Source organism: Aythya marila, assembly GCF_965140915.1.
Source record: "Aythya marila genome assembly, chromosome: 1".
NCBI lineage: Eukaryota > Metazoa > Chordata > Aves > Anseriformes > Anatidae > Aythya > Aythya marila.
This window is the reverse complement of record NC_139042.1, coordinates 61,703,036-61,730,179: the sequence shown is the minus strand read 5'-3', so window position 1 is coordinate 61,730,179 and position 27,144 is coordinate 61,703,036. Positions and strand designations below refer to the sequence as shown.

The 27,144-nt window shown below is 40.8% G+C and overlaps 1 protein-coding gene across 1 annotated transcript in view; it reads right to left on the bottom strand.

The window, feature by feature from the left end:
• Window positions 1-14,672: 14,672 nt before the first annotated feature.
• IRS2 (insulin receptor substrate 2) overlaps window positions 14,673-27,144 on the bottom strand; it is a 30,617-nt gene continuing 18,145 nt past the window's right edge. The window contains exon 2 of the mRNA XM_082751802.1: window positions 14,673-17,088. Coding sequence (XP_082607928.1) covers window positions 17,084-17,088 — 5 coding nt within the window. The 3' untranslated portion in view covers window positions 14,673-17,083. The remainder of the gene's footprint in view (window positions 17,089-27,144) is intronic.

Here is a 27,144-nt window from a genome sequence, read left to right as displayed (position 1 = left end):
TTGATACTGCAAACACTTACGCTATCCTTGTTTGTGCTTTTAGGGTGCAAGAACATGGAAAGAACCACTCCAAAAGCTGAACACAGCCTTGCTGGCCACATAGGAAGGGATGTGGCCCTGCATGGAGGCCCCTGGCCAGAAATATGGCTGGCAGAGCTGGTGCTGGACCACATCTTGCAGAAGCCTTTTTTAGCACAAAGATGCCTAGCCACCTCTTCCTATGCCATCAGCTTCTGGGACACAGCAAATGGCAGCAGGCAGAGTATACATTGCAGAAAAGCAGTCATTGCTGTCCCTCTGGTCATCTCCTGCTCACCACACACATGCAAACACACTGTGCTTCAAGCCAGGAAATAACCCAAACCCCAGCAGTGATCGCTGCATGGCACCACTGATTTATGGGGACAATGAAGGTTCCCAAATATGTGCCAAAGCATACGTGGCAGTCTGCAATATCTCTTTTTGGAGTGCGAGGAAAGGGAGTGCAGCCTGACTCAGACTGGAAAAGACTAGCTGCTGTCCAGCATTATTATCCAAACTTCCCCAAAAACAATAAAAAGAAGCATATTTATTGCCTGTATTCCAGGAACCTGACTGAATAAGCAATGGATGCTGTTTACTGTAGGCCAGAGAAAATTCTCTGCCAGAACAAGATTTTATTCATGATTTAACAACATTAATACAAGAGATCCAGACCTGGCTCTGGGAGGCTTTGGTTCCACAAACACTTGAGTCCAACACTGAGGCCAAAAGAAGCAGTCCCATTATCCCACTGCCACGATTTTTTTTTTATTATTATTATTTTTGTGTGTGTGTGTGTGACTGGACGTTGCCCTCTCCCTTGTCCTGGCATCAGAAGGTGTGGGTCCATGCAGTGGATCATGTTAAAGCCAGCCAGGACCTTTTTCCCAGCACAGCTTTCTCCTGGCCTGGTTCCCCTGCATGAAACAACCCAGCAGCAGAAAGGCCAGCATGGCACAGGGTCGAGGGGAAAATAGTCACAGGGCAAGGAGGAAGAAGGACTGCTTATTTCGGTGGCAGTGCTGTCTGCTCACTTAACTTGGTCATAAGTGAATTCGTGGCATCAGAGTTGTTCCTTCTTGCTGTAGCCTTCAAATTCACTGACTTGTTTTGGAAGTACGTCCTCCACAGTGCCTTTCTGTAAATTGGTAAGAGGATGTTACTTATACAGGATATTTATTAAAGTCACTGCATAGAGCTTGCACAAAGAAAATGCACAGAACGTTCAGAGAGTAAGCAGCATACATATTGCATGGTGTTACACATGGATTTAACTATGTTAATGCTAAATATCCAAATCTGGCTTAAAATTTTTTAAGCCAGAACATGAAATGGACCTAGGCAAGACCTGATCATTTAGTTCTCCCATAATCTACCACTACCAATAGGTACAGCAGAGCCACTGTTGAAAAAGCTCTGGTGAAAAATATATTCCAAAATAATTAACCTGATTTTACAAGAAGTTTAAATAAAGATTTTATTTTTTTTTTCTCAGCTAAATTTTGGATACTCTTTAATAAGGAAAAAAAAAAAAAAAAAAGGAAAGGAAAGGAAAAAAAGAAAAGGAAAAAAAAAAAAAAAACAACAGTATTTTTCTGGGACCAAAAAGCAGCAGTTCAGCTGCTGGCATGAATCCCTGTAGAGTACATGGAAGAAAAGAGAGGAATTGGGCTGTGCTATTTTAAAAGGCTGCTTTCATTGACCAGAACTTTGCTCACTGGACTGCAGCACATTAACACCAGGAGAGTATTTGACTTTTTTTTTTTTTTTTTTTTTTTTTTTTTTTAATGCACCTCTTAGAGCTTTGGTATTCTCAAGTGCTGGTCAGACTACATATTAAATATTTCCTCTGTGACATTGTTCACTCTTTTGTGCTTCGTCCTCTGCCCAGGATGGACTGATCTGCTGATGACCAATGCACTTACGCATTGCCATTTGAATCTTTGATGATACTGATACCACCAAATGCCATGTTGCAGGAAGCTCTTGGTGAGATCAGGGGTTTGGTTTCTCCTCATTAACACCTCTGTTTTCCAGACAATGTGACTTTCCTGGCAGACATCACGCTGGAGTACAGACTGCAGGAAAGTAGCATCATGAGACCTGCACCTCCAACACTTTCTCTTCTTCTTCATGTTTCTTTCTCTTTTCCTTTTATTTCTCCCTGTCATTCAGTGTACGGCCTACACTCTTCCAAGCTGGCTTCCTGCATTTTTTCTTCTTCTGGAACAATGACCCACTTCATCTACACCAGTCCCCTTAATCCTACATCCTTGTCCCCCCAAGACTCATCCCAGACCCCATGAGACAGTCCTTGGTCAAACAAGGTAGAGAGAAGGCTAGTAACTCTGTCCAGGTGATCCCCATGAAGCTGGTGAGGCAGAGGACTGTGCTATGCATCTTACAGATTTGAAGATGCAAGACAGGAGGGGTTAAGGGTGGGGAGAGAGCCCCCAAGCCCTGTGGCTGACACACTGCAGAGCAGCTGACTGGTGTTGCAAAGCTATACAAGCATCAGCACCTAATGATTTTGGTACTGCTTGATACCAGGTGTGCTTAGAGCTGCAGCATGCTGTCTGGCACTTCTAGCAGAAGGTGAGAGGGGAGAACCATTGCAATTGTTTGGTATTTTTATTTGTCTTCTACTTTTATTTATTTATTTATTTTAATTTTTACTGGTAGTGAGCAAGTAAATAATTCTCTACATCTGCTCCTTGTCCCCTCAGGCAGTGGTCCCTAACTCTTGGCTCAGAGACAGCATCTTGAGCACCAGATTCCTCAGCATTACTCGCAGCCATCAGGGAAAGCAAAGCACATCATCACACATCATTTATTCATCCCTTCTTCAGCACTATTACCCCAGACTACTGGAAATTGGGGTTCTTTGCTTGGGATTTAACGTTGGCCAAAACATCAGAAGGAGAAAACAACAAGAGCTGGAAAACCACAAAAATAATCTTGCTCTGTGTCTGGAAGCTCATCTTTTCACCACAGCAGGCCCTCAAAGACACGCCTGGGCAATTCTTTGCTTTCAGTGCCTCTCACAAACACTTCCTTCAGACTCATGAGAAGAGAGACAAAACAGAAACAAAACAAAACAAATCCAGAAAAAAGAAGAAGAAGAAGAAGAAAACCCCAAACTATACAACTGTCTGCATTGTAACAAGACTAGTTAGAGTTAGAGACAGATTCCTTTGCTGTACCTGAAAGTGAGGTAAACTGCCAACTTACATTTTCTTCATTTCTGTTCCTTCTTTTAATTTTTCATTCAGTTTTTGCACACCTTTCCTGCTGTTCTTCTACTCTGTCCCAGGAATATTCCTTTCTGTGGTGCTTCTGAGGCTGGACAGAACTGCAGGTTGCTGTTCAATGACTGCAGCACTGACTGGGCAATGGGGAATGGTTCCTTTCATCTCCCCACCTGTCCAAATCTGTTTCCTGCTGATGTGCTCCACTCTTGGCCTCTCACTTTTTACATGCCATCCTCTTTGAAATGTTTATTTTTTTTTAAATTATGTTTTCATCTTTTCCTTTTTCCCAGTCTTTTCCAATTCTTTTCTTTTCCCTTTTACCTCTGTCTCCAAGGATGGAGAGTCCACAACCTCCCTGGGCAACCTGTTTCTCAGTTAACCACCATATTTTACATCCAGACTGAGCTGCTGAGTCTATGCACCATTGTGCTGTTCTTCATCTATCCATTAGTTACAGGTTCCTGGTAGATGGGAAAATCTTGTCTTTGTTTATAATAATAATAATAAAAAAATAAATAAATCTGGAAACATAATGAAATAATTCAGATTACACAGATCTATTTACCTGCTTTGGGATGATTTTTTTTTCAGCATATAAAGAAGGACTTAAAGCATTCTGGAGTTCAAACTGACCCCCATGTTTATTTGTGCTTTAAGTTTGATCAGAGAAGTATATAATTCATGAAAAACTAGTTAGGCTGCTATATACTGTTGATCCATAGCCAGTGATATGGCAAATTCCTGCTGACCAACTCTGAAGGTATTTCTCTCCTTATATTCAAGTATAGTGGTGATGATGGAAAACTGTTCCTCTGATGTCAAGAATAGCAGCAGTATTGCCTACTCAGCAGAAATGAAGAGCTGTCCAAGCAAAGAAAACAGATACACAGGTTGGCCTCACATATATAACAGTCTTGGCCAGACAGACTTAAAGTGAAAGACACATTTACGGATGGGATTGCAAGGGTCCATGTGCCTGACACTCTCCAGATTTGGATTATAATGGTTACACACAGATGAGTTAATCTTCTTCACTGCACAACCTGATTGTGGCTGAGAGAGAGATGATCTATCTTAAGGGATCTTGTCTTTGAATCTCCACCCTGCATTCAGGAGCACTCCACAGGCAGAGCTAACAATCTTGTGCAGATCTCCTACATGGAAGAGGAGAAGAAGTACCTTCATTGACCTCTTGAAATTATGCCAGTTTGGTCAGTGGCTCTCTTCTCAAGTGTAATGGTATCCCCCAGGTTCACCCTAGCACACTGGCTGTGTGTCTCCTTCCTACTGAGTAACATGTAAATAAACCACAAGCTCCACATCTCTTAGTTGTGCTGCAAGCCGAGTACCTGCAGCAGCACAGCTTGCTTAGCAAGTTGCCAAGGCTACCCCGAAATCTCTCCCCTCCTCTTCTCTGCTTACTTTCCACGGCGTGCGAATGCCAGCGGCTGTAACCTGCAGCAGGGAGGCAGCTGGCAGCGACGGCAGCCACAGAGGAGGAGGCCCTCGCCGGAGACGCTCTGCCGGCAGCGTTGTGCAGGCTCCCCTTCTCAGTTCACAATTTCTTGGCACCCACAGCCCTGTCTGACTGACTTTTACACGGGCAGAGAATCAGCCCAACAGATGGGCCTGGTGGCAGGCAACCAAGGACGCTGTGAATGCGCGTTGTCTGGGTGTGGGGACTCAAGCTGACAGTCAGGAAAATCCAAATCGCCGCCCGCCACTCAGCCCCGTGACGACAGCACAGAGATAGGCCCTGAACAGCCAAGTTTTAATATCTTTCGTAACAGCCCCCTTCGGAGACAGAAGAAGGACAGTAAAATGGCGTCATGGCTGACAGTGCTCCTGAGGTAGCCGGTGGTGGAGAGAAGAGCCAAGAGGAAGAGTGACTGTCACCACCCCCCGTCAGCAGACTTCACAGGATATTTTATGTAGGACAAGGTGAGCAGCAGAGAAAGTTTGTCATTTGTCTTATTCCCTTTGAAACGAGGACCAAAATCTCATACATTACGTTTCAGCTACACGGCTCGATAACCTTTGGACAATATGTGGTGACCTCTGCACGTATCATGTGAGCCGACCAGCCTAGCAAGCCCAGTTACCAAGGAAACGGGTTTTAAACTTGAAACATAGGTAGTCAGGAAGACAAAGAGATTTTGTACTTTTTTTGGAACACATCTCTTTTCAGATCAGGGAACGTAGAATTTTGCTTTTTAAATCAGCCTCGGCTTGGTAACGGGGCCAGTGGAAAATGTGGCTGCACTGCTGACCCTGGCTCCCTGGTTTAGCAAAAGAGGAAACAATATCTATGGAAAGGTCATTGCACAGCATTGCCTGCTGATTTACCTTAAAAGAGAGCAAATACAGGTGTTAATTAGGCAAGGGTTTCCTTTCTTTGAGGGAACTGATCAATCACGTTTTTTCTGTCCCGAAGTGAGATTTTTTTTTAATATAAATCTTTCAAGTCCCAGTGCTCTAGCTTTATGGGAAGACGAAATTGATCACCACCATTCCCTGACAGAGAGGCACTGAACTGGAAGTATCTTTCCTGCAAAATTTATTAATTAGTTCCTTCTCTCAACCTGATCTTGAACTTCTCTGATTAAATTATTGAAATTATTTTCTTCCAAAATTACAGTTTGTAGGACAAAATTCAGCCTGTGGCTGAAGAACTGAAAAGTGTGTTCTACTCTTTTTGCTTTGTATGGATTCTTATTCTTAAATAACCACGTGAGAGACATTGTAAGGCCCTGCAATATCTGGGCATCTGGCCTTGCTGATTCCTCTCCACCTGACTGGCTCGGGCAGTGGTAGGTTGCTGCTCGCTGCCCCTGCTTCCCCAGCCATCACTGCCCTCCCTAGAAGCAGCTCCATGCACTGTTGAAAGCAGAATCACGCTTTAGCATCTCATTTCACAGCCCCTCTACAATACATAAACTGGCCACAGAGAGCTTGAAAAATCGCTTGGTGCATGTAACACAAAGTGAAGGAACTCAGCTAGCTTCATTGTCATCTCGTCATTTAAAAATACAAAAGTTACACCTTCTGTAGGATAGTGCAGTGAAAGTTGTGAAATTATTACTTTCTCACCACTTTATTTGATCAGCCTGTCAGGCCTTATCTACACCGTCAAAAATCTGAATCTTATTTCTTTGCTAAAATAGCACCATCACTTTTGGCAGCAGTGTAATATTAATGCAGATCGAGATCTTCAGTAATTGTTTCTTTTAAATTTTCTTACCCTAACAGTTTAGAAATACCAGACTTCATTTGTTAATGGTCACACTGCATGTACTGCTGGTGCAGGGTCATCAGTGCTGACAGTGGTGGATTTATCATGTAAATATACCCTTTTAAACAAGGCTGGAGAGAAAGCTTGAAGGAGCAATTACTGGGCTTGACTGCATGCTTAGTTAAAACTAAGCTATTCTACTGACTGGTAGGGCTGCATAAAAATAGCTGCTAGTAAAACTTACCTTGGAAACAGAAGAAAAAGAAAGAGAGAAAGGAGAGAAGGAGTGAGAGAAAAGAGAGAGAGAGAGAGAGAGAGAGAGAGAAAGAAAGAAAGAAAGAAAGAAAGAAAGAAAGAAAGAAAGAAAGAAAGAAAGAAAGAAAGAAAGAAAGAAAGAAAGAAAGAAAGAAAGATTATTAAACCAAAACAGTATGTGGTGGTTCATTTTGCAAACAGCTACTTTACTCACCAATATATCAATGATGAAAGCAAACCTCCCCCACTCCCGGAAGGGAAGGGAAGGGAAGGGAAGGGAAGGGAAGGGAAGGGAAGGGAAGGGAAGGGAAGGGAAGGGAAGGGAAGGGAAGGGAAGGGAAGAAAAAGAAAAAGAAAAAAAAAAAAAAAGAAAGAAAAAAGAAGGAGGAAAGTAAAATTGCCTACTCAGGGTAAATGACACAAACAAACTAGAACAGGAAAAACACATTAATGAATCTTCTTCTAAGAGGTAAACAAAATGCTGGCTCCTTGCCAGGGAGGAATACATCGACATCAAGCAAGGGATCCCAGAAAGCGCATCAAAGCAGCTGATGAAGCCTCTTTAGCGCTGCACATGAGGCAGATGCAATCTGAGCAATCACTGTGCCATGCACTCAAGCAGAAGTGATCAACTCGCCTGGCAGCTGCAGGGGCACACGTGGGCCCTCATTCCTGACCACGGGGGCTGCAGGAGGCCACTTCCTCCAGCAGCATCCTCAGAGGGATACACCAAAATACCTTAATGATGCCATTCTTGCCCTTTCAATGGGGAGGGCAGAAAGAATCAGACAAGGCTGAGTCTGATGCTTCATGACATTCCCCACTTGCTGCCACTCAGTTGAGAGGGAGCAGCTTGAGCTGAGCCCGGCAGGTGATGCATCCCATTAGCTCTCCAGGCCCCAGTGGCTGTGGAGGCCAGCATCTGTTTGTACACTGCTCCTGTACCCGCCAATGTAAAGGCTATGGGGTTTCTTGAATAGTGATGCACGCTGCTCTGTTCTTATCTGGAAGGTTTTATTTCTCCCCTTGAAAGGCTCCTGAAGATCCTCAAATGGGAAAGGGAACATGGAAAGTCTGCCTTTTCTCTTGCTCAAGTCAGTCCAGAGCCACCTTGCAGATTAATGCATTAAGACAGTGGTTCAAAAAGAGCTTTGCAGAGCGCTCTCCCTCACTAAGTCTCAGTCACAGGGATTAATGTGGTGATTTGAATGCATGCACTAATAGAGGTAGGTGCACAACTAGCAGTCCCAGTTCTGAGGGAGGAAGATGAAGTCTCTAGCGCCTGGCAAAAGTTAGAGACCTGTCTGAAATTTCTGTTTGCATTCACAGGACAGTGGGTTTTCTCCTTGTCAAGTTTCTGTGCTAAAGGACAAATGAAATAGTCACCTACTCATCAGCAAAATAAAAGCAAACAACCTCCCCAAATCCATGGTAATCTGTACACTGACATCTGTCAAATTATATTTGACTGCATACACAACTTGAGATTTCTTGTGTACATCACATATAATTAGGCCCCTAGCACAGTATCCACTGATAAAAATCCAGTGCTGCTTCTGCAGAAGATAAGAACTGGAGAGTTTAGCTGAATAGCATGGGAGGATACCCACAGAGCAACAACACACCCCATTCACTGAGATGGTACATAGTTACTTTATCCATAAAGTTGAGGAATATTGCAGTGTGAAACAACAGAATTGCTGGAGCTTCTGATTTGCAGTAGAATGGGCAGTTCAGTGACTGGACAGTCTAAAGGCAAGTCCAAACATAACTGAGGTTCTTCTAACTATGCCTCCTGGATGTTTCTCCTGAACTGTATTTCTGTAAATGAAGAGCAAAGATCACAGATATAACCCAGAGATGGACCCTCCAGGTACATCACATAAGGAATGTGCTTGGTAACCAAGAAGACTGCAGGTTTGCAAACTGAAAATTATGGTGTCCTGAATTTCTTTGCACTGCAGTTTTTCTGGTTTTGAAGGCATTGGACTACAGCTGGTCAATTAGAAATCTCATTGTCTTTCTTACTTTAGAACAGGGAAATCATGGGGTTTCTTACCTTCACAGAAATACAAAATCAATAAAGTAATTAAATGTTTATATTATAAAAGTATTTCCTTTGAAATAGTAGGGCCATTATTTGATAAAAATAATATAGAATCCAGCACTGGTGTATTAATCACACTGCATTGAAGGCAGAGAAGAAAAACACTCCTCTTTTGTCATGTCTATTGCTAAGAAAAGACTCCTCTCAAAGTAGAAACACTTCAATATTTGTTCTACAGATAAATAAGATGAAATCTTAACCTTTACTCTTCTGAAATCCTTAGAGAAACATTCAGTTATCTGCATCTGAAATTAATATTGGATTGCTTTATTGATTCATTGGCTAACGATACAGACTGGCCCTGGAAATTCCTCTCTGCTTGCATTGACACATTGAGCAGGAACAAAAAAAAAAATTCATTTAAAAGCAGTTTAGCCTTGAGAAAATGGACAGTCATTGTAGGGTTTGGCATTCTAGCAAAAAAAAAAAAAAAAAAAAGAAAAGAAAAGTTCTTGTATACCACTTAAGAATCAAGATACTTATATAGAACAACTTGATAGACATGATAAATAACTGACTACAATTACACTACTTGAGGTGCTGCTCAAGGGCAAGACAAACATAGAAAAGCCTTCACAGGACATCAGGTTTTAAAAAAAATATATCAAAAACACATAAATAACCTCTCACCTCTGAGTCAGAGTTTCACATACAGTAAATCACCATGAAAGCAATGGTGGCATACTCCTAATCTGCGGTCACCCAGACCATGGCCCCGGGGTTTATCTTTGTGCAACAGCTTGTAATATTTAGCCTGAAAATTGGCAGCACTAAAAGGACAATGGGTGGGTATTGGGTATGTTGTAGGCGACCCGTGTGATCCTACTACGGGTGAGCTCAGTGCAAATTTATTTCCCAGCCTTAGTGTTTAAACTCTGATCCCATGGCAAGTGCAAGGTAATCTGAGGTAATCACTGCTCCACAGGGAAGGGGTAAACACCTCACAGCTATCATGGGTAAGATTAAGTAAAATGGTAAATATGGTGGTACAGTTGCTGTATCACTTATTCCTTCCTCCCTTTATCTCCGTAGTTTGTTTAAGTATATCCACATTCATTTGAACCATGACAGGTTCATGTAGGTTTATCATGCAGCTGAAGTAACGACGTAATATACCATCTCACACTTTCCAGTCCTTTTGCAGGATGACAACACTTGTCGGAAAGGTTTAATGAGAACAGGCTGCTTTGTCATGCTGACCAGCTCCAACCCTTATGCCTGAGGAGCGTGGGGAGCCCTGCTCTGCCCCAGAGCATCCTTGGTGTGGCAGTTTTACTCAGCTGGGCAGCTGGGCTCCACCACAGCCACTCTCTCACCCCCCTCCTCAAAGGAAAAGGGGGAGAAAATACAATGAAAAGGGCTCAAAGGTTGAGATAAGGACAGGAAGATCACTCAACAATTATCGCCACGGGCAAAACAGACTCAGCATAGGGAGATTAATAAAATTTATTACCTATTACTAACAAGCTAGAGCAGTGAGAAACAAAACAAAATTAATTAATTTATTTATTAAAACACTTTCCTCCCACCATCCTCTCCTACCTCCTTCCACCGAGTGGCACGGGGGAACGGGGAATGGGGGCTGTGGTCAGTCCCTAACACTTTGTCTCAGTCTCTGCCACTCCTTCACGGTCCCTCTCTGCCCCTGCTCCACATGGGGTCCCTCCCATGGGATGCCGTCCTTCCCAAACTGAGCCTGCGGGGGCTGCCCATAGGCAGCAGCTCTTCAAGCACTGCTCCCACATGGCTCCATACCACGGGGTCCATCCATCCCCCAGGAGCAAACTGCTCCAGCACGGGGCCCCCACGGGTGGGCGGCAGCTCCCCCCAGACCTCCTGCTCCTGCGTGGGCTCCTCTCCACGGGCTGCAGCTCCGGCCCGGGGCCTGCTCCTGCGGGGGCTCTCCATGGGCCGCAGCCTCCTCCAGGCCACATCCACCTGCTCCACCAGGGGCTCCTCCACAGGCTGCAGTGTGGAGATCTGCTCCATGTGGGACCCATGGGCTGCAGGGGGACAGCCTGCTCCACCAGGGGCCTCTCCACAGGCCACAGGGGAACTGCTGCTGCCTGCCTGGAGCACCTGCTGCCCTCCTGCTGCACTCACCTGGGGGGCTGCAGGGCTGCTTCTCACTCCTCTCCCCCAGCTGCTGTTGTGCATCAATTTTTTTCCCCCTTCCTTAAATCTGGTCTCACAGAGACACAATAAACATAACTTATTCACTCAGCTCTAGCCAGCAACCGATCCCTTTGGAGACAGCTGAAACTGGCTCATATCTGACAGGGGGCAGCTTCTGGATTCTTTTCAGAGGCTACCCCTGCAGCCCCCTGCTACCAAACCTTTGCCATGTAAACCCAGTACTCTTGGCAAATGGGAATTGTCGGTCTTCTGTAACAGGCAGGAAGGTACATCTTCCTGGAAATATTGGCATCTCCCGATACAAAAAGATATTGCCTGCAACTGTGAGAGAAGTCAATCACAGTGTTGCTCTGTTTTTTGTTGTTGTTGTTTCTGTTTCTGTTTTGTTTTGGATAAAATTATGATGTTACATGATGAGTTTCATCTGCTGCTGGATAAGAGCACTCTTGAGCAAATGATCTGAGTTTGTATGGAGAGTAACCAGCCTCACCAGTTCCTTTCTCTTCAACACCTGTCTCTAAATCAGGTCAATTGCCAGTAAAAGACTGATGTTACAGGTTTTATTTTACTTCTTTCCAGTAGTAACTGTTCTGCCAACTAGTATCATCATGTGTTGTAGCACTACCTATTTAGACTGTACCTGTGAAGCCCTCACAGGGAACACCTGGGAGACCTTTCCACAGCCATTTAGCGTAAAGTTTTGTACAAAATGGCATTATGCCTGGGTGAGAGGAAATTTTTTAAAGGAACTAGGAGTACTGGGACACGACTAATAGACTAATAGTAACTCTGCTGGTTTAGGTCAGACATTTCACACAAAAATATGATGGTTTCAGATGTAGCAAATTCATCCCTTTATACACAGGTTTCATCATTTGATCTAGTATCTTGAATAAGGGTACACTGTAATTCATTCATTTTAAGAAAGTCAGTGTAAAATCTGGGCCTTATCGCTTAAGGAAAAATTTCTAATGTTGGAGTTGTCTAAAGTGGTAGTTCTGGACACTCACCTCCATAATAAAGTTTTACTCAGGCTAATGAATGAATGGGGAAATAATAACTGTACTGTTGGATACACCCACATTTTCAGACAAGATCCCTTCTTAATGAGAAGGAAAACTACTTTTAGAAGCAGCAGCATAAATTTCAAAGGTTGACACAGTATAGTATTTTAATGTTAATTCCTGTCAAATGTGGGAGTTTTACCAGTCCATCTGCAGTGAGCATGATTACAAGTAGGAGAATCCTGTTCCTTTATCTAGATCCAATGTTATTCACATTAATGGATGTTTCAAGGTGTGTCTAATTCCATCCTCTGCCTCCTCCACTTACAATATGTAAACACAGCCTGATGTTTATTTCTTCTACCTTGTGTAAGAGCTAGTATTTTGGCAGTAGGGCTCATCATCTTCTAGACATACCTTCTACATTCACTTTAGCACTTACTGATGCATTTTGTGATTATGTGCATTACTCACTTTCAGCAGGGGGGATGAGAAGATGTGAAGATAACCTGTGAAGAAATACCAAGGATCAAGTAAACATTTCAAAAACTTTTGAAAGCCACACATTCAACATGTGACACAGTGTTGCCTAATGATTTGAAAAAAAAATATGAGGCTCATATGTAGCAATGTTATGTGTCATATTCATCCCACAGGCCAGTTATCCCATCCCTGTTTTAAACAGTATAAAACATATGTTTAGTCTGATATATAAACACATAATAACAACAACAACAAAACAACAGGGATCTGTATTTTCAGAAGTGGATGGTGATACTTTCCAACCCTGTTATTTTGGTAGGCTGTTGGGATACTTCAAAGAAGCCTGTTTTCAGGAGTCAGTTCCAACTAAACGTCACAAATTGTACCCTTAAATACGAAATGCCTATCATCAAGTTAAATATTTAGGGTTCCTAGAACGCCAGTCACCCATTCATTAAACATAACTTCTGTTTGCATACCCTTTCAGAGACTCCTGTCACCCAGAAAAAGTCAGGAGCAAAGGTGGCTCTCAGTGTATCTTGATGTCTGTGCGAGAGCTAACTGAGGTTCCTCAAGATGGAAAGCTGTCTGGGAATGAGTGAAGAAGTGCTAATACACTGAAAGGTTTGGTAGATTGTTTCCCTCCAAGAAAGCAGAAAGGTTTGCATCTTTGGCCAAGTCCATTCACTTTGTGCTATTCAGTAATGGCTCTTCAAAGAGCAAGAGGCTGAACTGCATTTCCTCACTCACAATAATCACAAATGAGTACAGAATTCATACAGCTGATACCTGAACCTTTCCTTCTTTCCTATGAACAGGAGAAGTGGAACAGTAGGGACACAAGTTGAAGAAGGCAGCTTGCTTGATGAGAGTTTGTTATTTAAAGGCTGTTGCATGGTGATGCCTTTCATAGTACTGTCCAGCAGAGAAGATGACACTTGTGGGCAGTTGTGTTTCTCCAGAGCTATGTTGTAGACTTAAGCAATTGCTATTTCTCTTGAAGGGTGTAGGTACTGTAAGATCCACAAGGTTCCCCCATTCTGTCTTCTCTAGCTAAGCCTACAGCTGAGGCAGTCGTGACAGATAATAAGGGACTAAATGTTCTCTCTTGGGCAGCACACACATTATCAGTGATTTATGTCTGCATTCTGTGACTTATATGGACACTCCAGCAGCCACAGGATGATTTTACCGCAGCAACAGACAGCATTGCTCTTTCCATTCGAGCCACTTACAGAGAAAGAACCTGAGCTTGCCACAGCGAGCCAGGGTTTTTGTCCTTTTGAAACAAGGTTGTATTAATATGGTCCTCCAATTATGCCCCAAATGCAAGGTAACCATGAAAACACTAGCCCATTTAGTGGTAGATGTTGCCATATATGTTACATATGTATTATGTTATATATAACATTGAGTGAATTTCATTTCAACTCACTTTAAACATGGTGCATTGCGAGACGATGTCTTCTCTGTGTGATCAACAAGGTGTGTCATTCAGACACTCCTCAGTTTAAATGAAGGAGATCTCAGCTGTGAAAAAGAGATCAGGCTTTTTATCAGTCTACCATCATCCACTGTCACTACAATCCTTGTCATGAGTCAATGACCATCACATCACCGGGCATTTACGTGAATGCAAGGAACAATGAAAAAGAATTGCAAGTTAAGGAACCCTCCTACTGACCAAGAGCAAATTTGGCTACAGTGACCCCATGGCATCCCTGACTGTGCCCCAAAGAACACAAGCTAGCAGATGAAGATACCTGCACAGTGCATTGGGCTCCTCCTATTCACCTTGTACCGGTGTGACTATATGGTAAGTATAGGGCAAGCGTGTTCCCTCTAAATAAACTGCCAGAGAGACTCGCTTAGTCATCTGTTGGGATGAGAGCTTTCTAAACTGGAATTAGAAATATAAACTTTGCCTTTATAACACAGATTACTTTATTACTAAGAAAAACAAATTAAAATGGTTTCATGAATTTTCAAGTTTTGTATGTGTTAAAAGTAAGTAAGCATGTGCAGAGCAGTAAGATTTACTCAGAGAAGGTGTTTTTCACTTTAAAAGAGAAAAAATATTATATAAACAGCCTCCCTGCCCCCCCCCAAAAAAAACCACCACCACCAACAACAAAAAAACAACACTCCTAGCAAAAAAAGGCACACAAATACTTTACTTCTTTCATAAATAATGTATTTTATTGCATATGGCTATTAAGGAGAGCATCCATGATCAATACAGACTAAATACAATACACTACTCTAGTTCCATTTATTCTGGTCTCCAGCAGCATCACATTTATCCTTATATACAGCGTGTACATTGGAAGACACAGCAAGATAAGTTAAGTCTCTTGTCATATCACAATAGCAAGAAATATATTTAACATCTTGATATCCAGAAACAATACGTACCCAAAAAGAAAACACTGCTTAATAACTGTTAAGGTTATATAGCAAAAAATATTTTAAATTTAAGGTAAGTCAGGCAAAATGTACAAAGACCCAATATACATTGTGAAGTTTTAGCAAACATAACATTTATACATTTTGGTTCCATTCTGTAAACTAAATTAAGAATGTAAGTATTGCATATGCCTTTGCGAAATATACAGGATAGAGAAGAATTGACTATATTGTCAAGTTTTTGTTTTGAAGTTGCTGTATGCGTTTTAGCCATTTATTTTAGTGGCATGAGTTCCTAATCAGTACAGAGGGCTCCTTCAAAATAGAAGTTCAAAATTTTGTATTCAGCAGGTACCACGCTCAGTGCTATAGGGAGGTTCAGACAGAAAATGTCAACAACGGTATTTGCTTTTTCAGTTCCAGAATTGAACAAGCAGCATTTTAGCATGTTTTCAAACCATTTATAGTATTATTATTATTGGAAAAAAAACACAATTCAGATAGATTAGATATTTAAATTGATTTTAGATCTAATATTGTATTAACCTATGCATTGCTGTGATTTAAGACCCCCAAAATTATACTGAAAAATAAACGTGTTTCAAGGGGTAGGGAAGGAATTAGTTTACATTCATCTTTGTCTTGTAATACAATCCTCAGTTCTAAAAATTCAGCATGTAAGCAGGAAGATCACACTGTCATTCATTTGTAAGACATCGACTCTCGTCTTCCTCAGAAAAAAAAAAATCCAAAATGATAATGCATTGTTAATAGTGATGTACAGGTCCCACCTAGCACAATGATTTTCAGAAAAATAAGTCTCACATAACTCAAATAACTTAGTAATACTTACATGTCTATCAGAGCAGGCACTGGGGAGGTACCATTAAAACGTATATGAACTCTTCAACAAATTTATCAAAGGAGAAACAAGGTGGCATGACATTCTGCTAGTCTGGAGCATCAGCTGTGTATGACATGTGTGACCACAGCCGCCAAGTCACTTGTATTTTCAGACTGCTTGAAACGTGATGCACAAGTAGTCTTGAAAATAACTCTGGATAAGCGACTGTAATGTTTCTTCTTTCCCTGTAATAATGCCTGTAAGCTGCAGTGATGCTTTTCTGGTAGAAGGCAAATATTAGGACTTCCTAGATGGCAAAATAATACTGTGTTAATATTAGCGCTCAAACCTGTCCGATACCCACTATCAGCCCTGCATTCCTAGCATGCCTACATAGATTTTTGGTTACAAGAAACGCAGCTAAGAACAGGGTTAAACTGACAAAAGTGAGCTTGTAGATAGGAGAAAAGGCTTTTGCAATCTGAAGTACCTACATCAACACCTACATAGAGAGGATTAAACAAGTTGTCAAAGGTAAAGAGAGATACCCCCAATACAGTTTGATGTTTTTAACTCAATGTCACTTCAGTTACACATTTTTATTTTTCAACTACTCTAAATCCTCCGTCCAAGTCCGATCCACAGAGTTTCATCCCGTCTTAGACTTTCCAGTGCCCTCACCAGGCTCCGTCTGAGAAGCAAGCTCTGCAGCTGGCGGTGGAGAAGCAGGCAGCAGCTGTATGCGTTACAAGTTCAGTAAGGCTGGCGACCGCTCTTGAGAGAGACTCAGCATAGAGATAAAGGAGGTCCTGTCGTACACCAAACACCGCAAATCCGGCTTTACTTTGAACTGAGGTAGGTAGTACTGTGATAGGCTTGAAATTATGCCAGTAAATACCAGATCTGACTGCTTCAGCAGGTGCCACAGAATCCCCTAATATGCCAAAGGATAAACACAGTTTGTCTTTGCAGAAAAAGGAAATGAAGGCATTGGCCATTAGTTAAAGAGGCTGGCAGAAAAGTTCCTACTGCCTAAAGAACATCTCCAACTCCTGCCAAAACAGCAGCAAAACGATAGTGTAGATGCCATTGACAGGACGTGAGTTGGGCAGGTTGCTTTCCCTTCCTCGCTGATCCGCTGTACGGTTTAGTCCACAACAGTTCGAAAGTTAAGTAACCGTCCAGACCAACAATGACAACAACAAAAAGTAAACCTTAAGCAGCTTCAGTTAAAAAACAAACAACAACAACAAAACAAAACGAAACAAAAAACCATGTATGCTGAGCAGCTTCTTTGAATGTTGTACTCTGTTGTTTGAGGTCATGGTGATAAAACTAACTCCTTCACTCTGAAAAGAAAAACGAAAGAGAGTCAATAACAGCTGCAACAAAAATCATATTGATGATTAATACAACACAAAATACTATATAGAGATAATTCAGAAGGGGGTTTCATGGAAAATAAGGGTACGTAATAACTGCTTTTCTATTTACATACATCGTAAGGCATTATGGAGGCAACAAAAGGAGCTCTTTCCAATCCCATGCCATGTTCCAGACTTCCCTGCTGCAGCTCCTCAAACTAGCAAAACACAGGAGGCAGTACTGGCTAGAAAACACGCCATGAAATCCCCCCAGTTCAAGTTGTGACCCTCACTGTTTTGTTTCAATTGTAAGAAAAAGGTGTTGCAGAAAGTAGGTACAAATTCATGTGTTGTTTTTTTTTTTTTTTAATTGTCTGGTTGTTATCAAAAGCTGCCCAGTTCCAGACATTAAAAACAAGAGTTTTTAGACTGTTTTAACAAGAGTTTTGAGACTGTTTTAACTTTAGGGAAAGAGTCTTCCAAAAAAGTAAGAAAGGCCCTTGTCCTAATCTAGTTGTTTGATTTACTATTATTCTGTAAGTAAAAGAAAATGAATTTGTCGGCAAACGGATGGAACCTTCTTCAGATTACTGCCTACAGGGCTGCTTTAAACATTGGAAGTGAATTACGCAGTAACATAGAAATTGATTATGAAGTGACCCATCCTATTTTAAAGAACCCAGCTGACTCCCCTCTTTTTTTACTGCTGAGAATGAATGGATAAGATATGCCACCGCCATAAATAGATTTCATATTGATTGACTCACAACATTAAGGTCATTCGTTAACATGGTCATTAAAAATCAAATTTCCTCAATTTGTTGTTTATTGATAGTTTTCCAGTTTGCTAAGATTTTTATAAAGCAGCAATGTAAAAACAGTAGTGATCAAAACACCAAGACTGTAAATTTTATATGAAAAAACACTGACACCTCATTTTGAAAGGTGCTAAGTGGTATAGCCCGATACAATCCCAGGCTGCAACACTACATTCCTCCAAGTACCATTAATGTTATCTAGTCTAACTTGTTGTTTAAAACAATTTCGTTGTTGTATGTTGCTGTACCCAAGTTTACAAGTTAGACGAAAACTCTAGCTTGAAGACATATGTCAAAAGTTTTTTTCAGAAGCTGAAGCTTCTGGGATTTTCACTCTGGGAACTAACATTGTTACCTAGAAAAGCCGTAGTACTTCAATTTCGACTGTATGTATAGAGACAGTATTTGCTTTGGGACCACTATGAATTATATATGACCCCTGGATGTCAAAGTGCTTATCTGTGCAAGTTTCACTCCATACAAGCTTCTAATAAGCCAATACAAAGGCTTTTCTTCAAGTCTATACAAAAAACACAGGTTGACATATCTTGGCACATATGTGAGAATTACTAAATTGCTATTGAATTGCTCAGAGCTAAGGTTTACTTAAGGAATAAGTACTGTCGAAGTCAATCGGAGCTGCTGTATGATCAGTTACTTAGGATGTTACTTAGGATTTAGTTTACTGACACAGCCTGAGATGAATTAATAACTTGCCAAGACCAAAAAGAAACTATCTCATTGCCCGCAACCACTGCCATTTATTTGGTACCACTTTTCTGATCTGACACTAAGTCAATTCTAGCCATTCAAACTTCAGAAGAAGAGTTTTTTTTTTTTTTTTTTTTTTTTTTCCCCCCATCCCCAAACTAATAACCTGAATTGACTTATGATACAACTAAGGAAGCCCCAAAATTGCCAGTGGGACAGAATTAGAAGTAGTACTTAGATACATAGGATGAAATAGGAGCTGAGGAAGTAGGAGGGAAGCTGATGTGGAAAGAGGACATGGAAAGCCTGGAAGAACAGCAAAGTTTGTCATTTTTGTTGGTTGTGAGCTGTAAATACAGCTGCTACGGATACTGAAGATCCCATAAAATGAAACCATATCCTAGAGGGTTTTGTGAACTTTGAATCTGGAGTTGGGAACCAAAAGAAAGTAACTGGCCTGGCAGTCCTCATCTATTCCAGCGAGACTATGAAGGAGAACAAGGGCAGCATGGGTGGCTCTCAGGAGGGAGCAGAGATCCCTTGTTTGAGGAAGAGTTGCCTAGCAATCCTCTTTGTTCCGACTTTTATTCGGGGAAGCAGGATGCATGCACATCACAGAATCATTTAGGTTAGAAAAAACCTCTAAGATTATCTGGTCAAACCTTTAAGCACTTACATGTATGCCTATATTTAAAGATATGCACTGATTCTGTGCAATGGCTTTCCTTCTCCAAGTGGAAACCAACAGAACAGCTAAGTTTAGGTTACCATTGCATCAGAGCAATAGCTAAAGCCCAATATTTTTATTTTATTTTTTAAATAGATAAATTTAAAAATAATTTATTCAGATAGGGAAATCAGAGAAGGAGACTTTTGTACATGCAAATACAGCTGGCAAAAATGTTTTGAGAAGTATGTCTGCTTAGGGTGGCCACCAGGAAGGATTGATCGTTAGCTACTGAGTAAATCTGTGATTGCTCTCAATTGCTCTTGCAGTACAACAGGTGCTTTCCAGACAGAATTGAATTGGAGCAGGTGGGGTGGTTTGTGTTAGAGCACTCCCAAACTTGGTTCACGGGGCTTTACATGGATATTTACATCAATATCACTATCATTATTGCTATTATTGATTTATTTTACTTCAGCCATTAATATATTCTACTTATTTCAAGTCCCAGGTCAACATTGCTCTTAAAGTCATCTATCACGCAAGCCAAACCAGTGCGCATCACCTTTACGCTAGGACTAAGCAGAACTCCCAAATGACATGAATATATTATTTGATAATCTTATTCCCCCTGGGTACACACAAATCACAATACAAAGAGCAGCACTGTTTCAGTGCTGAAGTTCCCTCTTGGTTTTGAGTTTTGTCACGAAAAACCTCCATGCTAGCTGCTGGGTTTCCACAACTACCTCATGTCAGCTGATTACACCAGTGCTTCCTGGGGAATAAATCAGATAATAAACACATACAAAAATTGCTCGGAAGTGACCAAATGCTCAATGGTTTGCTAAATACACTGTGAAGAGAATACAGTGGTTAATCGATTAAAGATCTCATCTTCTTATTAATTTTCAAAGTCAGTAACCGATTAGCAAAATTTTTCTTAATCCCTAAAAATAATTCTCTTTTGCTAACAAGCATAAAAGACAGAAACCGCTACTCATGTGGCTCGTGGCACAACACGGTGCTGGTTATTCATTATCAGTCAATTTATTCAAGTGGCAGGGCGACCGTCAGAGCAGATAAAGCACGGGGCTGAGAGCCCCCAGCGCTGCTGCGGGCTTGTGCCCTGACTCCAGGCAAATGGCTCCCTGGCTTTGTCCCTTTGTCTCCCCTCCCCACATTGCCTGCCAAATCAATTAAGGCTCTGATCCTGCTAACTAACTTTTCCTGGAAGAGCAATCCTATTGATATAACTGAATCCCAAGGTTAACAACGGGGACGTTTGCAGGCTTCGGGCCAAGCACAGCCCGAGGACCTGGATCCCACCTGCAAAATAAATGGCAGGAGCCAAATCCTGACCTAGCTGTGACTCTCATTAAGCAACTTAAGGAGCAATATACTTAATAAAAAGCACAGAGGTAACCCTGCTAAAGATAACACAGCTCTTGTGTTTAGCTGTGGGTCTCCACCAGTAATTCCAGGGAATTCAGTGAGAATGCTCCTACCAAATAAAGCAGAGCTTGGCCATCGTCACAAGGAAACATTTCCATTGGAGCTTAAACATTTGCCTTAACAGCACTTCACAGGAAAACATGAAGTAGTACGCTCTATCAATTTACGAAGTCCAAGAATAATAGCAATTCAAAGTGAAATGTCTCCAGATTCGATGTGAAAAACAAGTTAAACCATGAAATTAAAAGGCACATTATAAGTACTTATTTTTAAAACAAGACATGGTTGATCATATTTGGAGACATGGTGCCCCAAGTAACTACCCCTTTTGGTATGAAAGTCCGCTAAGGAACAGTACATGATGTTATTTGGATATGCTTTTGTTGTTTTGTGCGTTTATAAGAGCGAGTATTGGGTCAGTACTGATTATTCATGACTGATAACGAAAACTACTGAACTTCTTTCAGGTAGTAAAGCAAGGATGCTGTGGCCACAGTCATCTCTATTAACATGAGCTTTGTAGTACTCCTCTCTCTTCAGTCAAATAGTTAAAAATCATTACACTTTGAATTGCATTATGATAAACATGGAGAAATATTATCTTCTAACGTGGGAAACGGAACACTAGGTTGCCTGGAAAAAGATGCTACATGTCAGCAGTTGCGAATACTGTTTGTTTCCCCTAGCATATGCACAAAAGGCTGACATGTTCATCTGATCTATGGACAAATCCCCACAATTAATTTATTTTGAGTGTCAACTTTTATCCAAAAGTACTAATAAAATCAAAGGCATCTGTATTTGATGCCATCTATTTACATGGATAGCAAATATTTTACCTGCAATCTTTCACTAGCAGATGAGTCCAGAGTTGAAGTGCAGATGACAACGGGTGCTACGCTTAGTTGATTTCAGAATTTGATGTAATTTGTGTTTCATATCATTTTGTCAAGGTTTTTATAGATTTTGTAATATGAATAACTAAAACATTAAAATGCAATTATGTGGAAAATAAAGGATTAAACTTACAAATGCCATTATAATGAATTTATAGCTAAAGTGCTGGTCCAGAAACACATTTCCCATATAAATTATAATAAAAATAGGCACTTCAAATTTAAAATGAAGAAACTAGACACGCTCATTTTTCCAGGATTAATTTAATACATTAGCAATCATACCTCTTAATTTCAGAGCTACAGCCACTGTACACTATTAAACAAGTTTGTATAGATGTGATTTAATCCCATGATTAGGGAAAAAAAAAATAGACAAAAAACTCAACATAGTACTATCTGAAATTTGTCCAATTACCCTTCTCTTGCTGTATAGCAAGTTGGCTATACAACTGTTTAAAAACGTTAAATGAAATTAAGCTAAAATCAAGCTTCTTTCTCTTAGCAGGCAAAAGAAGAAAAAAAGATGTCTAGTCCTTTTGGCCTTCCACTGGGAGTTTGTAAGAGGGACAGAAACACATACAAAGAAGCAGATGTGGCAACTATATAGGAAATGTGCTACTGAAAAGATTAGTCTATGGCGGGCAGCCAAAGAGCCACTCTGCAGTTCACAAGTAGAGGATTTAGCCATCATGGAAAAAGGAGTCATCTTCTTGGTTGATGGCCATTACCATGCAACTGTAATTGCCTCCCACCTTACAAACCATCAAATCATTCCTTTAGCATCGTGGATGCAAAAACAAAATGCTGGAAATGTAGCCTCAATTAGCCTGTTGGCTTGAATTTTTACAGCTCCTTTGGTCATGTCAATGAGAGAGAGCAGCTCTTCCCAGGGAAAGATTGATGGCAATGAGCAAATTCTAGTAACACCTCTTTGCATATATAGTGAGACGGGAAGTTTCTTATTAGAGACAGTCTTTGCAAAACAACGTGCTCACTTTACAAGTGATGAAGGGCGAGGGAGGAAGGGATTGGTGACTAATACAGCGAACTACATGCCATCCCCATCTTCAGAGACACAACAAAACCACGTATATTTGCATGTCTACCCCTTTGAGCGTACATTAGGTAACAGTCATCTCAGCACACTTCTAGCATCCCCAGCGTGTACCTCTACATCTCTGACCCACTCACCCTATAAGGAGGTAGGATGACTAAACTCTGGATAGTCAAAGGAAAGAAACAGGCACTTCTAAGCAACAACTCATCTGCCCTATTTCACACAAGGCTCAGATGAATAACAGTAATGAAAAATCTCCAAGTCTGTGAGGTGTACAACTTTGTATTCCTCTCAGGAGCACAGACCAAATCACCTTACACATCTTTACAGCTGCTGAAAGTTTGCTCTGCTTGCAATTCAAAGGTATATGTGTCCCTCCTTTAACACTTAGCAATAGCCATTAGCAAGGGCAACAATGACAAGAAAGAAGACCTCTTGTAACTAGAGCTTGATATTCTCACACAACCATGACTGAAATGCCATCAGTATTGGTAGACTTAGTTCAGGAAGGTTACAATGAAAAAGAAAGCATAATTGGACTTCAGATTAGATCCATAAGCAAGAACCTAACTGACATTTTGGACACCAATGGCCAGTACCAAAGACTGATGGCTTCTTCTAAGCCACTGGGTTACCTCCGTACATGTGACTAAACGTACAATGGTAGAGTGCACTCAAAGAGATGAAAAGCATGCCTTTCCTCTCTCGCTTGGGAGAAAAAGCAATCTTTTCCAGTGATTAAATTGAAGAATTATTCATATTAAATATTTAAATATTCATGGGAACAGGAATAAGGACTCATGTAAGTTGTGGGAAGTCATGTTCACTCTCTCTTTCCACTAGAACAGATATCTAATTATTCCATGAAAACAGCTTCAGTAAGAAAGAATGAGAGCACTCTACCGAAGAATATATGGCTAAGATGTGCTAGGGACTAGGGCATTGGGGAAAATAATTGACTTTTTTTTCAGCTAGAAAGGTACTGGATGCAGGTCAGTACTGGGTGAGTGCTCTAGCCACTTAAGCATTGTGGCTAGGGGAAGAGAAATACTTCTTCCAGGCACTCTTTGAAAGATTGATCCCTTCCTTCATCATTGACAAAAGGGCTTAGGCACCTAGAATGAAGAGGTTTCAGATTTACGAAGTCTGTATGGAGACTGGAACACTCCTCCACCCTAGAGGAAGACATTTATCTTCCTGAGAGTGCCATGTTTTAAAAGACAAAGCTCTCTTCAGCTTTCACAATCAACTGCCTGCTTTGCAAATAGAAACAACCTCCCCAAAACCATGAATTGAAATGGGCAATACAACACAACTCCTGCACCTAGCCTCCCTTCATGGAAACTTTCAGTACCTGTAGTCTGGAGTTTCACATGTCAACTACAGGGTGTGAGAAGAATGATATCCTTTTGTTTGTTCACAACCTGCCACATGTTAATTTAATGGCTCCAATAAACCTGGAGTTTTAGTTCCCATGTACTAAAGAGTCCCATATACCATCCATCCCATGGTGTCTTTACTTCATATATTGAGACATGAAACAAGTAGAACTGCAATTCACCCATATGGGTGTTTCCTGCACACAACAGAAAGGCTCAAAAACAGTGCCCCAAAATTTCTATACAGTCCTGCAAAACTGGGATGAAAAGTTCTACATGGCTGACAAACACTTTCTTCAGGATTTTTAGGAGAAGAAAACCTATGCTGCATGTTACATGAAAAAATTTCTAATGCTTTGATCGAAAATAAATTATACAGCGTACACAGACTGGGGGAGAGGATGGGAAAAGAAATTCCCTATGAGAAGAGAAAAAAGTATCCACAGATGTCCAGTGCTGAGCTCACTACTTTATTTTGCCCATTTACTGTCTGCTTTTTAGAAAAAAAAAAAAAAAAAAAAAAAAAGTGGAGCAGAAGTAGTATTCTCTTTTTACATGATTTCCTAATGGATTCTCAATATTTGACACACAGAGAGCTACTATAACTTATTGTGTGTTCAACCATGCTTCTCCCAGTAGGTCTATGCAAAAGTATTTTTTTCCTTTTTTTTTTTTTTTTTTTGGTCATTTGTCTATGAGTTTAAAGAGCTTTTTTAGTTTGTTTGTTTTTCCCATGAAACCAGCGTAGAATCCTTCCTTCAAACTAAAAGAATGAGCCACTGTTTTAGGGAATGCTGCTTTGAAAAAAAAGTAGGAAGTTTGCTTTCTCAATTTCTTATCTTCTGAAATATCATTACTGAGAATCATTAAATACCCACATAATTCCATTCAGCTATTAATCTTATTGGATATAATATCACTCCTATTCTTTTAAGAGTATGTCTCTAGTAGCCCAGAGTTGTTAATACAGTAGCACAAACCAGGTTAAGCACTTAACCTTTTTCCACCTAATTCCACCTAAACAATAATTCAAGCACCTATATACAGAAGTTTGGATAAAAAAGTAACATATTTCCATTATCCGAAGTCTCCTTATTTTAAAGGCTTTTTTTTTATTCTGCAAACTTTGTGGGGTTTGTATTTATGTTGTGCTTAGAAACCTCTATTAATGGAGCCTATAGTGCTAGGCACTGCACATGCACAAAGGCACGATATATTTCTCTACTAATCACAGGAAATTATCTGAATAGATGTGTGATTATGGCTTTTTATTGAATGTATTGCTCCTGTTAGTAATGAAATATTTGTGCTATCAACATATAAAAGAGGAACTGAAAAGAAAACTCTCGTAAAAAGTGCTTGGGAGTACTGTGAAAAGAATTCAAAAGACTAAATTTGTGAGAAAAAGACACAAACAAAATGTAGTGAAAAGGTAAACTTCACTTGTAACAGATCTCAGTACTTCGCTTGTGGCAGCCCGCCACCAGTGATGGCCAGATTCAATATGCTATCAGGGACACGACAACACAGACGTGAGGGAAATACATATTCCTGTGAATGAGCCTTTACATTTTTCAAGCCTCTGAAATATTTCTGCAGGAAAATGATTTCTGGCTGTCTGAAGCACAAGCTTAGTTTATTGCTGGTCAATAACTTTTTAAGATCTATTTCTGTGCATTACAATATTATGGTTGCTATTTTATAATCTGTGCATCTTACTGTGTTCAGCTACACTCCTTACCACTGCGGCACCTGTTAAGCACAGTCTACACAACACCAAATTAAAATTTATAAACTCAGTCTCAGATTTACGTTGACAAAAAGCAGCCACAATTTAATATACTGAGAAATGTCAGTGCCTACACCTGAAACAAGGCAGAGGAACTCGCCTGACAGCCCTCAAGTCCTGAGCTTAAGGAAGACAACTACCAAGCAGGGAACCCACTGCACTGCTCAGGGACTCCCTCTCTGCCCCCATGGCTGGGTTTTCCCCCAGATGGGTATCAGGAGGCAGGATGGGGGTTGGCAGATGATGCAAACCTGTTTTTTTGTTGTTTTTATTTTTGACCATTAACATGGGATTTGGGAGACAGATCCTGCCCAGAACCAAAACAATCCAATTTAAGCAAATACTTCATAATACCCCCACAGAGAATGATCAAAGCATCTCACCTTTTTCCCAAGTACACATAGGGGCTATGATCGTATTTCAGGAGAATGTTTATAGAAGGTAGGTAGCCCTAGCTACCTTGTTAAAGGCAACAAACCAAGCTCTCATTAACATCCTTGGACCGTAGGCTTGCAACCAATACCTACACCTGGGAGAGTGGTTACTATCTTAAAGTCAGAAATTAAGTGGGGTGCCAGTCCCCGTTGATTTCAATACCTTCATCCTTTAGATTTCTTATTTACAAACTTGTATGCTCTCCCTTGGATCAACAGCATTTCTGAGAAATGCTAGAAAAAAATAAGTCATTTTTATGTTCATTTATAAAGCAAATGTTTAAAACAAACAGGGGAACCTGTAACTTCCTTTACAACGTGTTGTTCTGAAGTTAATCTCTAGATGAATTAGCATTTACTTCTGAAGCTGATATGGATCGTATTGCATACGGAAGTGAGTATTACGGTACAAGGTGAAGGGAGAGGATGTATGTTTGTCACATGGGCATCATAAATGCCATCCACGTATCACACCTGGAGGCTAGCTGCTACTCTGTTCACAAGCAGAGGCAAAGAGCTCAGTAAACTGTTTAGAGAAGCAATTCTTGTTTACAATTTATCTTCTGAGAACACCAGTTTAAAAACTGGAAGTTGGTCATAAAATAACTCGCGATAGCAGCAAGTATATAGAATAATATCCTCCTCTTACTCCTATTTTCCTTTCTCACCCCCAAAACACAGATTATACTGAATAAATGAGATTGTTCCCAGCTCTACTGCATGTACCTTGAGTCTTTCCTAGGAATTTCCTGCAGGTGTAAAGTGAAGCAAGCGCACATTCATTAGCTCAGCAAGACCAAACAGATGCAGAAGCTTCACTTTGGAGAAGGGT